Genomic DNA, 14945 nt, shown 5'->3' with positions numbered 1-14945 from the left:
GGCGCTTCTGTGGACTTTTCCCCTTGTGCTGTGGAATGCTGTCAGCATTGCAGTGATGGAGTCTTCTAGGCTTTTTTTCAGGGAGAGAACTTGAGAATGACTTGTGTGAACTACTTCAAACGTCTAGAGCGTTTTCTTGAATTCTCGCTTCAGGAAAAAAAAAGCAACCCACAGCAAGCTGTTCTCTTCGAGAAACAGCTAAAAGCTTTCTGTAAAATTGTTCGGCTGGAAATTGAAGGAGATAAGTAAAATATTAAATAATTAGAAAATAATAATCTCTGGTTCTACCTCATGTGTTTCCCCCCCTCTTTGTTCCACCCACGTGCTGCTAATTTTCATCTTCCTGCACGTCAAGACGTCAGAAGCTGCTTACAGAGAAAGTTGTTTTTCTTGAGTTGTCTGCATGCTTTATTAATGCTTCAGAGATGGTGAAGGAGGGGAAGTAGGAGGTGGGGGGGGGTCGAGGGGACAGAAGGACAGTTTTTCTTATGGTCTCACTCCTACCAAAGGGTGACCATTTGTTCACTGTTGCATTTGCCAGTTGCCATGGCATCCCCCTCTCACTCTATCCTGGAGGTGTATTCTTGATATAATTAACAGCTCTCCTCCTTCTGTCTGCTGCAAAAAGCAATCATTAAGTGAACATGAAGCAAAAAGTCACTTTTTTATCTTTTAGTTTGTCTACCCATGTTTTTCATCATTTTCTCTCCCGGTCCATTTTGTGTATGAAAGTACTGCTGGAATGTTGTCTGTGTTGGACATTAAGTGTCAACAAAGGATTTTGTTAGGCTGGAGGTGTCTATAACGTTCTCTGTGTTCTGTATATAAAATTGTAATATTAAGAAATAGAAGGTTCCTCAGAGTCTGGATTACAGATAATGGATATTGCTGTTCTGATGTACTTTGGAGAAAACTTTCAAAGGAGATTAGCTTCAAATATTGCTATGGAGAGACTGAGAGGAAAAATGTGAGAAGACATGTAATAGTTAAAGCACAACATTGAACGTAGCTGGCTTGTCATTCAGGCTTCCCAGTGCACCTTTATGTAAAGTGGATGCTGGCTTAAATCCCACCACGATCCCACACTTCCACCATGAGACCAATTTAAAAAACCACCACCACCAAACGTTATGTAACAGATACAGTGCCAGCATCTTTTGTTAGGAAACTTCTGTTGGGAGGACTGTCACTTTCCCATTTTATGGAACGTTGGATCATTGCTTTTTCCCACAGCCACAGAGCAGTGAGCTGTTCCAGAGGCAGTTATCAGTAAGGTGCCAGTAGGATTTAGTTGTTTTTCAGAACATGTTTTGAAAACAACAAGGCAAAAATGAAACCTTGGTCAGGTTGTCAGCTCATGACTTTGCAGGTAGTCTATAAAGTATAGTTTTACCATAACTTAACTTAGTGCCCAATTTTTTTTTCTTTGCTTTCGTTGTCTCATTACTGAAGTGCCTCACTGGGAAACTACAAGGAGCCATTTTTTTCCACTAACATCTTTGAAAAAAGAGCATGTATTTTTACCACCACCTTTCCTGGAGGTAGGCTGTCCTAATGCCCATTTTCCTGATTATTTTTTTTTGTTTACACCAGCTTCCAATGTGATAAAGGTATCCTCATAGGTTTCCTGAAGAAACCCATGCAGAAACAGTCAAGCTTTGAGCAAATACAGAGACTGATCTGCACTCCTGTATGTCTGTAAATCATAATCCAAGCACATATGCACGCTAAGTGTTCATTTGAAATTTGCTTTTATACAAACTTCACAATGGAGAACGTTTTCCTAGATATTTGGAAGGACAGGAAATAAGATAGCAGGTATTTCTGGAAGTATTGGGCTGTTTTTCTCACAGCCAATGACACGTTGGATATTAATGTCTTAAATGTTTCTTCTATCCGCTTTGATAGTATAGTAGTTGAGACAAAAATAGAACTACTGCAGTAACTCAACTTGTTTCCAAAAAAGCCAAGTCCAGTCCTGACCAGGTGAACGTGGTATTACAACAAAAGTTACGAGGAAAGAGAGAAGTTTTCATCTTACTTCAGCTGTATACACTTGTTCTGTGAATAGCATCCTTGTGAACATAAGACATGGTAACTAAAGCCAATTCATGATCGAGCTGCTGTATTTCAAAAGCAGCAGTGATAATGGAGAAACTCAGCAAGGTGGGGTGGGTTGGAGAATGAGGGAAGGAGAATTTTTGTTTTTTAGCAATGGAAAGGAGAAACTGAGAAAAATATGCTCATGAAAAAACATGTAAAACACTGGTAGAGGGTTGTCGCTGCTGCTCAGTTCCTACTCTACTAATCTTTATGGAGCCTTACTGCCTGTGTAACAGTAGAAGTAGATGAACATAACTTATGTTTGGCAAATCGGAGACTTCCTGTAATGACTTACTCTGGATTTGTTTCACAAATAGAGTGTTACAAGATCTGGTGTTTTCCTGGATGCAGTCACCTGCATGGGGGTAAAAATGTGGCCCCAGAATTCTTGGTGAAGCACAGTTAGCAGTTCTGCCCTAACCTGGGTTTTGTGAGTAGCATCATTTACTGATCAGAGGTGCTAGAATTCTTACTGTTAGATTAAGAAACTCTTTCATAGGTCATGTCTGAAAAGCTCCTTTTAAATTCTAAAATACAAAAATCTCTGGTTGCTACTCTTCAGTACAGGACGGTACTTTTTGACTGCATAAGGAATCTTAGTCATGGTTTTATTGAGACAGAAACATACTAGTTTTGACTTAACTTTATGTGCAATTAAAATTTTATTGTCCTTATGAGGCAGGATGATTTTCTATGGAAAAAATCTCTGGAAAAAGAAACTCTGCAACTTCATCTGGATGAGCCAATTAAAAATAGAATTTGTTTTTTGTTTTGCCCCTGATAGGACATCTGTATTTTGAGAGAAATAGGAATATGAATTCATTCAATCTCTGTATACCAATAAGTGTTATTTCAGTCTCAACTTTTTCTCCTTGTGTGCCTGATGGTCTGCAAGTTACAGGAAGGCCTTCCTCTCACCAGTGTTTGTCGGTGCCTCTGTTGCCTAGTGAGATGTGATGTGGCAGCCACCAGCCTTCTGCTCAGCTGCCAGTTCCCAGTGGTGTTCCTCAGACTTGTTCTGTGGCATCTTCTCTAATCCCTTGATGGAATACTGAGCCTTTGGGGAGCTCATGAATTACATCATCTCGGAGGGCATAGTAAAAAAGCTGGAGAGCAGGGCTTGCTTTGCAGAAGATCTGTAGAGGCTTGCATTGACAGGAACTGCAACAAAAGAGACAAACAATAGAGCAGAGTCCTGCACCTGAGGCAGGATGACTCCTGTGCAATATAACTGATTGTAGCAGCTTTCCCAAAGAGACTTGAAGTCCTGGGGGATAAGAAGTTGAACCCACAGTGTGGCATTATGGCAGTGAAGTTCAAGAGAGCTGAGTTGCTTCATCCTGGAGAGGAGAAGGCTCTTGGAGGGTGGGAGCTTGAATTGGCATCTAGAGGAGAGAGGAGAGAGCCCAATGAGAGGCAGCAGTCACAAGTTGCAGCAAGAGAACATTGGATAAGGTGATAGGAAAAAAAGTGTTCAGTGAGAAGGTGGCAAAGCACTGGAACAGGGACCCAGGGAGGCTATGGAACCTCCATCCCTGGAGATGCATGGAACTGAGTTGGACACAGGTCCTGAGTAACCTGAGCTGTGTCAATTTTGCTTTGCTGGGAGTTGGACCAAAGAACCTTTCAGAAAGCCCTTCCAACTGGAATTACTCCGTGATGCCGTGTTCTTTCTGTCAGTAATCATTTCCCTTCCGAGTTCTGTCCCAGTCTGCTGAGTTATTTTCCAAATATCCCCTGATAATAGTTGTACTTTGTTAGAGAAGTGTCATTTGAGCTGCAGATATATTTCTAGCAAGCAACTAACTTGTAGTACTCTCATATATTTCTGCTGGGGAAAAACAATGAATACAATACGAGCACAGAAATTACAGGTTCTATGTAATGTATTATATGAATTAATGAAATGCATGGGTGTGAGGGGTTTTCCCTCTAAATCACAGCTGAGAACATTTCCTCTAGTGATTTCACTTCTGGCATAAAGCTTCTGCAGTTTAATATCCCTCAGCTTTATGTAATCCCGTTGGTACATCTTGAGACCTTCAGTTTTGGAACTGATGCTTTATACATCAGGAACTAGAATAGACCCTATTGGATCCTGTATGGCGACTGATTTGAGCATAGCTGCTTTTTAAATTTTTCTCTGTGTGTGCACATAAGATCTCACAGATTTAATCGCATGCTATTTAGAGATTAATTAATTAACTTCAGGAATTTTAGAAATACATTCCACTGTTGTTTGGTTTTTTTTTTTTAAGTGTATGCTTTCCAGCCTTGAACTGCAAGGCATAATGTTTCCATATGATGTTTACTTTGTTCTCCTAGTTAAATTCTGCTGATTCTTCTGGCATTGTAATAAATCTTTAGTCATCTAAGATAGTAGGGCTTAATGTGATTCTACATCTGACCACAGAATTCTTTATTTCTATTCTAAACACACTGTAATCACCATGGTTAAAATCATTCATGTTAGAGATATGAGAGGTAAAGGTATAAGGCAGAGAATAAGCAGCTGAGATTTCACTCAACTGTATCTTTTATGGTACTATAAGTCTCCATTAAATGAAGACTGGAAAGAACATGAAATAAATAGATCCTGTGGCCTCGCAGGCAAGAATGCTTTATTTTATTACTGATGAAAATTATAGAGAAGATACTCGTTCTATGGATGCTTTTCTTTCCTTCCATGGTGAATTTATGTCACTCTTCAGTCTACGTAACTAACAGCACTGCATTGAATTCTTGGTTCTGGCTTTAGGGGAAGGTGTTGCTCTTGGTGCAGTTGTTAACTTCTGTAAACACAACCATTTTCCCAGGTGTTCTGAATAGGGCACCAACATTATTCAGTTCTGCAGTTACTGGAAGTTTATGATTTAGGATTAGGCTGATTGGTTTTCTATACGCAAAAACGTATTTCTGTTTTCCCCATTTCTTCTCATACCACCTACAAAGCATAATTTATTTTAATCATTTGCAAATTCTCTGAAAGCACTGTGGATCCACTCATTCAGGCCAAGAGTTTGTCAACGTATTCTTGAATGAAATAAATTAATTTTTGTTAATGAAAGTTTGTAATTCATGTTTACTGATGGATTTCAGGAAAGTATGTTGTTGGGAGGGATCTGTTAAGTAAAGCATTGTAACTTTAAATATGAATAAAGGCTCATTGTTTGATAAATAGATTAAGGAACAGAAAAATCTGTAAAAGATAACATTTGGAGGTTCTCAATTTTATTTTAATTGATTTTATATTTGCTTTATATATATTTATAGCATTTCCTGTGTACAAGTAGTTGAGCTGCCTGCAGGTGTCGCTGAAACAGGTAGCATGTGCAGAATTACTGGCATGTATTTTCTCATGTCTGTCCCTACCCTCTTTTGTTTTACACAGTCCACAGCAGAAACACCCACTACCCCAAAGCATACGAAGGACAACAGAGAGAGCTTCTTCCCAGTAACACCAGCCACCCTGCATCCTGCCCCAGTGAATCCAGACACTGTGACTCCTGAAAATCTCCTGAGATTGAACGATCTGCATTCCAAATCCAAACCAGCCTCTTCCTCTTCCTCCTCCTCCTCCTCAGCATCTTCTTCAGTGCCTCCATCCCAGGAGCCACACAGGGACACTGAACATCTCCGGAGTCAGAATGCAGAGACTGCTGCCAGCATGAGTGATCTTGCACGTGGTAAGTCTCAACATCTTGGCCTTCTCTGATTTGTTTGCAAAGGCCACGTGGTGAGTCAGTGCTTGAGTTCTGATTCTGTCTCATTTTCTGATCACTAGACCATACTCAGAAGGCTGCACAGATAGAGGTTTTGTTTTGGGGTACATGTATAAAATCAATACATCTTTTATTTACTAGGACACAGTCAACAGCACTGAATGTAACTTGCGTATGAAATCATGGAATAGCAGCCTAAAAATAGATCCATGTTTAGATACATAATTTAAGTCTCGAGTGGCATTAAAAGGATTGTTGTTTTTCTTCAAAGAGGTAAAGATAAACTTCAGAATACCTCAAATGTTTTAAAAGTGATTGCAATTGAAATAGACTGGTGGATAGCCTACATCTGACTTGTAAGTGACTGATTAACATAATTAGATGCATAGATACCACAGCCACTTATATGTGTGTAGAGATAAATAATACTGTGAAAATTCCAAGCTTCTGCATGACTCATAAAGTTAGTATATCACCACCATTATGCTTCACATTTGAGAAAAGAAGTATCTGGCAGGACTGGAATGCTGGAAATATATTTATAGTCCTAGTATGGCTGTGTGCAAGGTTAGGCTACAGAAAAGGATTGAAGAAGCAAAACAAATGTTATTTATTCTGTAGAAAGATGATGTGATGTGCTCAGGATGGTGTTATATATTCGGTCCTATATAGATTGTCTAGATGAGAAGAGTGAAATGAGAATGCCATCATGGCAGGCTGACATCGTTAGCAGTAATCAAAATCACTGCGCAAGGCAGTGTTGTTGCACTTTGGGAATGAAGATTAGCCCCAGTTAGCCCCAGACTTGTCTTGGGTGCCCAAAGTCATGGCTGTGCTTATTTGTGGGATGCTGTGCATATCAAGGTGGCAGAGCACCTGCTATAGCCTGTACTTTTTTGCATCCTTAGCAGGAACACTGTCTGAAAAAGCTTCTGCTACTTTTCGTGCTCACTCCATCTGCTCACTAGCTTGAACCTTAAAGCTACTCAAACTGCCATAGGCAGATTAATAAGAGCCCAGATAAAATTCTGAATGAAGCAGACACATAGAGGCACTAGGGAATGTGGCATATGAGGATACAGTGGAAATAGCGCCTATATTTGTTGGAATCAATGCTGCATAATACCATTTCATAATTAGCAGAATGATCTACTCTAGCTATTTTGTTTAAGTAATCTCATATTATGACTTTTATTCATATGCTTGTGGTGTTTTTTTTCTTTACATAACCAGGCTTGGTGTCTAAATGCACATAGTCTTCTGAACTCATTGGCAGTGAAGAGCAGACTAGGGAGAAATCAGTTTTCCCAACTTGTTGGGCTTTGGGTACAGAATGATATTGAAATTTAATATCCTATATTAGGAGTTGCATTATAATAACCTGTAACAATCTCCCTTTTCACAGAACTAAGGAGAAATCTGTCTTGAGAGGAAGAGGGAAAAGGGGAATGATAAGGAAGGGAATGACTGAGTCAATGTGTAAAGCAGACTTATTGTTGTTATGTTGCTGAAGGAATGGCGTTGCAGGGTGCTGTAAGATATCTTGGCAGGGTTGTTCTGCAGGGATTCACTCAGATTTGTGCCTAGACAACGAAGGAGAAAATCCTCTAGATCATGCAGTTACTGTGCATTCACTAAGGAGACTGGTAGGAATGACAGTGCAAATAAAGAGCTCTCACATTCTCAGTTTTCAAACAAAACTCATGAGCTTTTCTGACGTGCTTTCCTCTCTGCAATTTCCCAGGCTGCCTTGCAGTGATTAAAACATTTATTTTAATCTTTTGACTTCCTAGGCTTTGTTAAGGTGGGGAGGTTTCACATTGTTCTTTCTTCTTTTATGCTTTCTATACATCATCTTGGTTGAGGGAGATGGAAGAGCTAGCAGCCATAATTATAACCCTGAAACCACGCATCTGAAGATCAAGAGACTCTGCAAAGCTCTGATTCCAGTGCAGGGTGTGTGTGTGTTGTATCTGGCTTTCTCCTCTCCAACTTACCTGACAGGTCATTTCTCTAGCTGAGAAAGATACCAATTACTGCTGTGTCCTTTCCTTTTCTTCTCTTTCTAATTCTCCTACCTTTGCTCCCACCTCCTTTAAAAAGGATTATTTCTAATTCAGTTTTACTCCTTTTTCATCTGTCTCTCATTAGCTCTGTTCCTGTTTCAGAGTAATCTGTTTTCATCTTTTTCCTCTTCTCATTTTTTGTGACCTCCTCCTCTGTTTGTTTCTGTGAGAATATTGCACGTCAGAGTATTAGCTGCTATCATTTTCTGTGCCTTCACCTAGAAAAAGTAATGGCTTTAAAAGCAAAGTATCCACTCATTTCTTTTGTGAATGTTTTAGTGGGATTTTATGTCTGGTATAACTAGCTAGGGCAGAATACAGCATGATGAAATTCAGCATCAAAGTGAAAGGAGTGGTAGTTTTGATATGAGAGGTTCCTGCAGGTAGGCATAAATGTATGTGAGACTCTGGAAATGTAGGTATTTGGACACAGCCTGTAGTTTTTTCTGGGGAAAGTAAATAGGATAATTAGGATAAACCTCTCCACTGCATCACATTGCTCTGTTGATACACTGTTCTGAATTGCTGGAAAGTCATGACTTTTTCATTTTTGTTGTCCTTATCCAAATAATGATTCTTATGAGGGATGGACGGGAAAACTTTCACATCCTATTTTTGAAGGTTTGTTTACTTGGAATTAATACCTGTTTTGCTTAAAGGGATCTATTCAGCAAATTGACATTTGAATTAAGGGTAGAAGAGTAGCAATTTTCCTCTTCCTCCATTAAATTCATGTGCACTAAATTCACGAAGCACTACACGTTTTGATGTAAAATCAGGAAGTTCATGATATAGGTGTGTGGGCTTAGAAATTCAGAGCTAAGGAAGACTACCAGTTCTTTCTGTAGCGTGCAGGGAAGTTGCAGCCCATAAGCCATGTAAGTACCTTGCTGTAATTTCAGATGTTTTTTATGCAGGCACGGCAGGGCAGTAGAGGTTTGAATGTATTTCAGCCTGTAGAGCTTTCAGACTTCAACAAACGAGCATGTGAAGGAAGTTGCATGAAAGGATAAACAGCACTGTTGTTGCAGTGAGAAATGAATTTAAATTGCTTTAATTTGTTTAACCTTATTTTAGCTATGGAATGCAATTCAAGCTTTCAGTTTGAAAGGACCTGCAGTCATTCAATCTTATTTATGATCAATCTCTTCTGCTGTTTTTTTTTCTGCTGAATTCAAAATTGTGCTTTAGAGTACAGAGCTGGTCTCAGCAAGTAGCTCAAAAAAGCTGAAACACAGAAAATGTTACAGACTGACCATAGGCCTGGGGCCTCACATGAGCTTCATCTCACATTGCTCTTCCAGCAGTTACCTGCTGTAAGGATTCTTTCTTGTATGTGCATGTCCTTTGACTCCATGTTCTTGTGTCTCTTGTAGGCAATTTGACTTCTGTTATTTCCTCCTTTGTTTTCCGTGTTGGCAGACTTCATCTTTAAGCACTTGTAACCTCATGCCTGTTGTAGCATCCTTGAGTGCAAGTCACCTGTTAGTGACTGCAGGGCTGCTAACAGAAATCAAGCAGGCGGACTTCAGCCAGCTCTGCATCCTCTCTGCTCTCTTTTTGCATCTGCCTCCTGTGTTGGCACTGGCATTCTCACTTCCTCCTATCTGATCCGTCCTTTTCATTAAGCTTTTTATTTTTCACAATGGATGTGCTCTGAAAACAATTTCACCACTGAATGTCAGCAGGGGTTTTCCTGTTCGTGAATGACTCTTTAATTCCCTTTTGCCTGGTGCTCAGGCAGTTCCAGTCAGCTGTGTCTTCTCCTCTTCCCTTTGGAAGTACACTGATTCAGTTTGCTATTGCAACAAATTCCTTCCATAAAAGAACGAAGACTAGACTTTCACTAGACTCAATGCCTATTTCTAATCTTTACCCTTTGGGTTGTTCTTGTTGTTCTTTTTGTTTGGTTGATTTTGTTTAATTTTGTTTATTCAATTCAATATTGTGCCGAATTGCAATTAAAATTGTTGTTGGTTGTATGTACTCATGTTAATCAGTAGGAACAATTAGGGCAGGAACAACAGCTTCCAAACTGGCCTGTGAGGTGATGGTAAGAAGCCTAATGCAGAGTGTGGGCTGGGCAAGCTTGGGGTCAGAGAGAAATCCTGGAAATCCTGGGAAAACTCTGCTGTATGGATATTTGCACTAACAGAGAACATGTCTTCTGGAAACCACAAAGATTTGGAAAAGAACATGGTAATGATGCTGTATTGTTACAGCAAGTTTCAGTTGCGCTAGCTTTAGATTGCTGCCAGCAGAATGAATGTTTTACTGCACAAATGAAGGCTAAAGACAGATGTAGTTATAAGCCTACTGCACAGGTCTTGCATTTACAGATTTCTTAGGAAAATTCTCTAGAAATAGTATTATAATGAAACCCCCCTATTCTAGGAGCTACTTTTGCCCAGCTGTATTGTGCTTAATTTGGCTGTCAGGTCAGAGAAGGATGAGAAATACTGGCAGAGGAGGAAGGGGCTTATGGCTTTTGTTGAATAACAGTCCATACAATTTGCAAGGAGCAGACCACAGATGAGTGACTTACTGTCCACAGGTACTGCTGTGTGATGCTCTCAAGTGATGTACTCTTGCTAAATCCAGTAGTAGAACACAACTATCAATTAACTATTTCTTATAATGCCATTTGAAAGTTCATATAATTGCATATAAAACCTATTATCTCTTTGATCTAGGCCCACTGATTTATTTATTTATTTATTTATTTTTATTGAAGGGTGTTGGGGATCATTGCTATGTTATTTGTTTTGGTTCAGGCTTTTAACAAAGAGAGAAGGAAAGTTACTACTGAACTTGAGAGCATAACTTTACCAGCACACTTGTCAACTTCCTGCATTTCTAGGAAGCTTGAGAGCAGCAGGAAGTGATTCTGCACAGAGAACTGCACTGGCAGCACTGTTAGCCTGCCCCAGCATGGCTTTTCCATACCAGAGGCCTGGGAGCTTGGGAGTTACTGTGGGCTGGGGGCTATTCCCAAGAAGCACTTTCAGAGCAACCGCCTGTTTTTTACTACCATCAGTGCTGTTCTGTCACAGCTGACCTCGGCGTTAGGGAGGAGCGTGGGGTATGTCTGATACCACTGTCTAATAGCCAGGAGCACAGTTATACATGCAGCAGTATGCCATCTTACTACACTGCCAACTTCTGTTCACCAGACTGTTTGAATTTATTTCATTTCAGGGAGCCGTAGAACTTGTGTTGCACAGCTTTCTGCTTCCAAAATTACTCTGATGCTTAATTTTTAACACATGGCTTTGTGTGTCAGCTTTGAATGTAATTTCCTGAATTTGGCATTTCAAGTCAAATTCTTATCTCTGCAGCTATGACTTCATTGTTTGTTGTTGTGTGGTTGTGTTTTTTTATTTTTAGAAATAAACATCATGGCAGGAAAGTGGGAATTAATATGGAGAAAGTAAATGTGTAAGGAAAAGAGTACTGAGTATACTTACTGTATGCCTTGGTGCACTGAATGCTGCCTGCTGTGGTGTATGATGTAGCACCTCATGACAAAGGCAGTTACATGATGCCTCTGTTGCTTCTGTGGGTCAGCATTCTTAACTGAGCTGTGTTCAGCTGAACCAACCTGTGTTCCAGCGCAGTCTTTCCATTGACTTGGTAGCACAGTGTATGAGGAAACTCTGAGCTCCTGCAAATTCAAGCTTTCCATGCCCTTTTGCAACTGCTGTATGGGAAAAAAACTGTATTAAATTCCCAGCACGCCAGAGGGAGAGGCAGATGGAATATTGAAAATTAATTGTTTACACATTAGCGCTGTTCTTTGGAAGTGTGGTAGGATATTTACTTCATCATGTCAGGGAGCAACAGATTAGATGCATTTCCATCAGCATACAGATATCCACCTTGTGTGGTAACTCAGTGATAGCTCTGTGAAAAACTACATGTATCCTGCGTAGCCATTGAAATATAAAGTAAATCCCTTGTCACTGGGACAAATAAAGTATGTATTTCTTCGTGTCTGCAGGCACACAGAATGCAGTTGTTACTCTGTTGAAGTGGCTGGAGGGCAAGGTGGTACAGATCTGCTAAATCATAGTCATGTATTTTCAGGCTTTTTGTCTGACACACAGAGTGCTGGGGAAGGTGCTTTGCAGAGGGGTGAAGCCAAGAGGCACAACCACTTTGTGTCAGCCCTTGAAGCCCTTCTCTGTTCATTTCTCCAAGCATGCACTTTTGAAATCGTGTTGGTGTTCTGTTCTGGAGTTCAAAGCTCAGTTCCTTCCTTTTTCCCCATAATGAAATGATGCTTTGTGCACGCACCATGAGTTGCTTGTAGCCTTTCACATATCTGTGCTTAAATACTTCACACCACCTCCCTCAGCAACTGGAAAGCATTTTTCCAGGTGCCAGTCATATTTTCTGGGCTTGTCTTTCAGCCCTCACGCAGTAGGTTTAGTGCATGACTAAAGGGTTTCTCGAAAATCCAGCTAAAATGTTTTATAACACTGGGATGTTAATGTCTCTGTATAGCTGACAGCAGAAGGAAATCGAGCAATGAAGTGCACAGCGCAGCACACAGACAGCAGAGCAGCTGCTTGCTGTTACGGTGCGGCTGCTTTTAAACTTTCTCCACATCTGCAAATTGCCGAGTGCATATTTTCATACAGACATGTCCAAATAGGACATAAATTGTCGTCTTCCTATAATAAAGGGTGCGGGAGTTGTATAATCTCTGTGTTTATAGTGTAGGGATGTATGTATATACTGTATTCTCTGTCTAAAGAGGCAGCGAGAGAATATTAACTGTGATGAAGTCATGAACCCAGCGCCCGCTATAGGCATCTGCAAACACTGGTTGCCCTGGCAACAAGTGGAAAGAGGTTGGAGAGGAAAGCTGGAGTAGGTTGTTGCATTGAATTGTTTTCAGCTTGTTTCTTCCTCACTAAAGCAGGGAGATGTTGAGAGGTATGATGTCGTTCTTTCTATGTGTATACTATTTTATATGTATTTAGACAGCTGTCGGGAAAGGGAAGGCTGACAAAAATACTTATAATTCAGCTCGGTTGGAGATGAACTTTTCCATGTAAATATTCATGTGCATTGCAAATCTGTGGGTTTTCTATATGCTTTTTTGTGTGTTGTGTTACGAGGTGGGAGTGCAGAATCAATCTCCAGAGTGCAGAACCTGTCCCATCTTCAGCCTGGAAACCAACGCGTATTACATCTTCCCAAACTGGTTTTATTTTAACCTGGGATTGTAGAGCTAACGTTGGAAAGCCTGCAAGAACAGTGCAAGTACTGCGTATGTATTGCCAAAAGATTTCTTAACTGAGATTAAATCCGAGCTTGAGAACACCTTTGGATTGTGCTGCAGTTATATTCTTGTGCTCTTGCACTTGTGAAGAATTTTGTGGCTCATGAGTTAGTGAAGTCTTTCCCTCCCTGGGGAAAGTTTTTATTAGAGAGAACTAGGACGTTATGTTCGGGGCTGTGGCAGCACTGTCCACATGGTAAATACCAAGAGATACTCTTCAGAAATCTGTTCCGGACAAATAACAGGAGATTCAGCTGTGTGTTGCTTCCTGATTATCCTTCTGCCTTTTGCCCTGTTTGTAATGAAAAAAGATGTATTTGTGCACTGTATTGAGTTATTGATAGTGCAAATTATAGACACTTGGAACAGCCAGATCTTATAAAAAAAAATAAAAAATATGTATTTTTCTCATTAACTTAATGTTTAACTTAGAAATAATGCCATGAAAGCGACTGTTACCACAAAAACAAATTTGCACAGTCATAAAAGAATAAAGTGTATCACCCAGTCAGGGGATAAAATTCAGTCAGTGTGTATTTAGCACCTGACAATGAAGGATTCATTACCAGGCAGTGGCTCTGGATGTACTGAGAGATGCAGCCTGATAGAATATTAACAAGTGCTGTTTCTAGAAGTGTAGTAATAGAAATACATGCTTGGTGTGCCAAAGTCCTGCCCCTTCATTTCCATTCACTTTTACATGAAAAAGGGCTGACACACCGCTTTGTTCTAATTAAATCTAGTTTTACTGTGCTACAAATCAATACCTTCAAAAATAGGAAAAACAAAGATGATGTAAAAGATGGAGATCTGTGTTAGAAGCTGCTCCCTCATAAAAGAAAGTAGACTTGCATCAGTCTTGCAGCGTCTGGTTAGAAATACAGTGCTCAAAAGAGCTTTGTCAGGGGGCATAATTTAGTTAAGTAAAGCTCAGCAAATCAGCTTAAGCAGTGATATATCTTATAATTAAACAAAGATTATAATCCACATAAGAGGTAGAGTTTAGTCATTAAACAATAATGCAAATCAGAGCTTTTATTCTGAATGGTGAGCTATTAAGCCCCCAGTGTAATTTAGCAGTTGAGTACATAGGAAATAGTTCTCAGTTAGCAGTATAGTTAAAGCTACGGGATCTCTGGTTGGGATGGCTTTGTATCTGCCAAATGAATTGGTGTTTTGTCTCCTTGGTTAACAAGTGGATAAGTAAGGTTCTGTTGGTACTTACCCTAGATGCTGTAGACTCTGAGCCTGTCGTGTTGCAGTAAGCAAGACACAGTTGCTGTCTTAAGCTGCCTTGCAGGATGATCTGAAAACATCATTTTCAGTCTTGCTTTTCTTCAGACGTTGGTGTAAAGCTCTATCTTTTCATCAAGTGTCTTGTAGCCATTTCAGTGTGGCAGTCTGGGTTTAGGCTCCGTTTGTTGTCAGCTGCTTGTGGTGTAGTGGGATGTGTGTTTATTGGCTTTGGGCCACACGAGGGCTGATCCTTCTTCATATGGTCCCTTGTATTTCTCTGCATGCAGTTAAATCATGCCTGTCTTATGTAAAGATCAGGCACGTACATAGAATGATCTTCAGCTCTTCTATTTCACAAGCAGGGAAACAGTGAGTTAGAATTTTCCTAATCCAGACTCCTGTTGTTTTACTGCTTCCTTCTCTGTTCTTTTAAGCTGAAATGGTCAGATGCAACTATTTTTTCCTACTGTCGTGACCACGTTTTGTGCAGGAAAGAGAATGAGAACTGTTCTTCTGCACTAGACCATT

General features: G+C 40.1%; 1 protein-coding gene across 6 annotated transcripts in view; it reads left to right on the top strand.

Moving 5' to 3' along the window:
* Nucleotides 1-14945, top strand: part of CABIN1 (calcineurin binding protein 1) — a 92754-nt gene that overhangs the window by 72013 nt on the left and 5796 nt on the right. For all 6 annotated transcript variants that reach the window (XM_048963883.1, XM_048963882.1, XM_048963880.1 and 3 more), the window contains exon 35: nucleotides 5495-5789. In XM_048963883.1, the coding sequence (XP_048819840.1) occupies nucleotides 5495-5789 (295 nt within the window). The remainder of the gene's footprint in view (nucleotides 1-5494; nucleotides 5790-14945) is intronic.

The sequence above is a fragment of the Lagopus muta genome, chromosome 17, assembly GCF_023343835.1.
Source record: "Lagopus muta isolate bLagMut1 chromosome 17, bLagMut1 primary, whole genome shotgun sequence".
Taxonomy (NCBI): domain Eukaryota; kingdom Metazoa; phylum Chordata; class Aves; order Galliformes; family Phasianidae; genus Lagopus; species Lagopus muta.
This window is presented reverse-complemented; position numbering and strand designations above follow the sequence as displayed.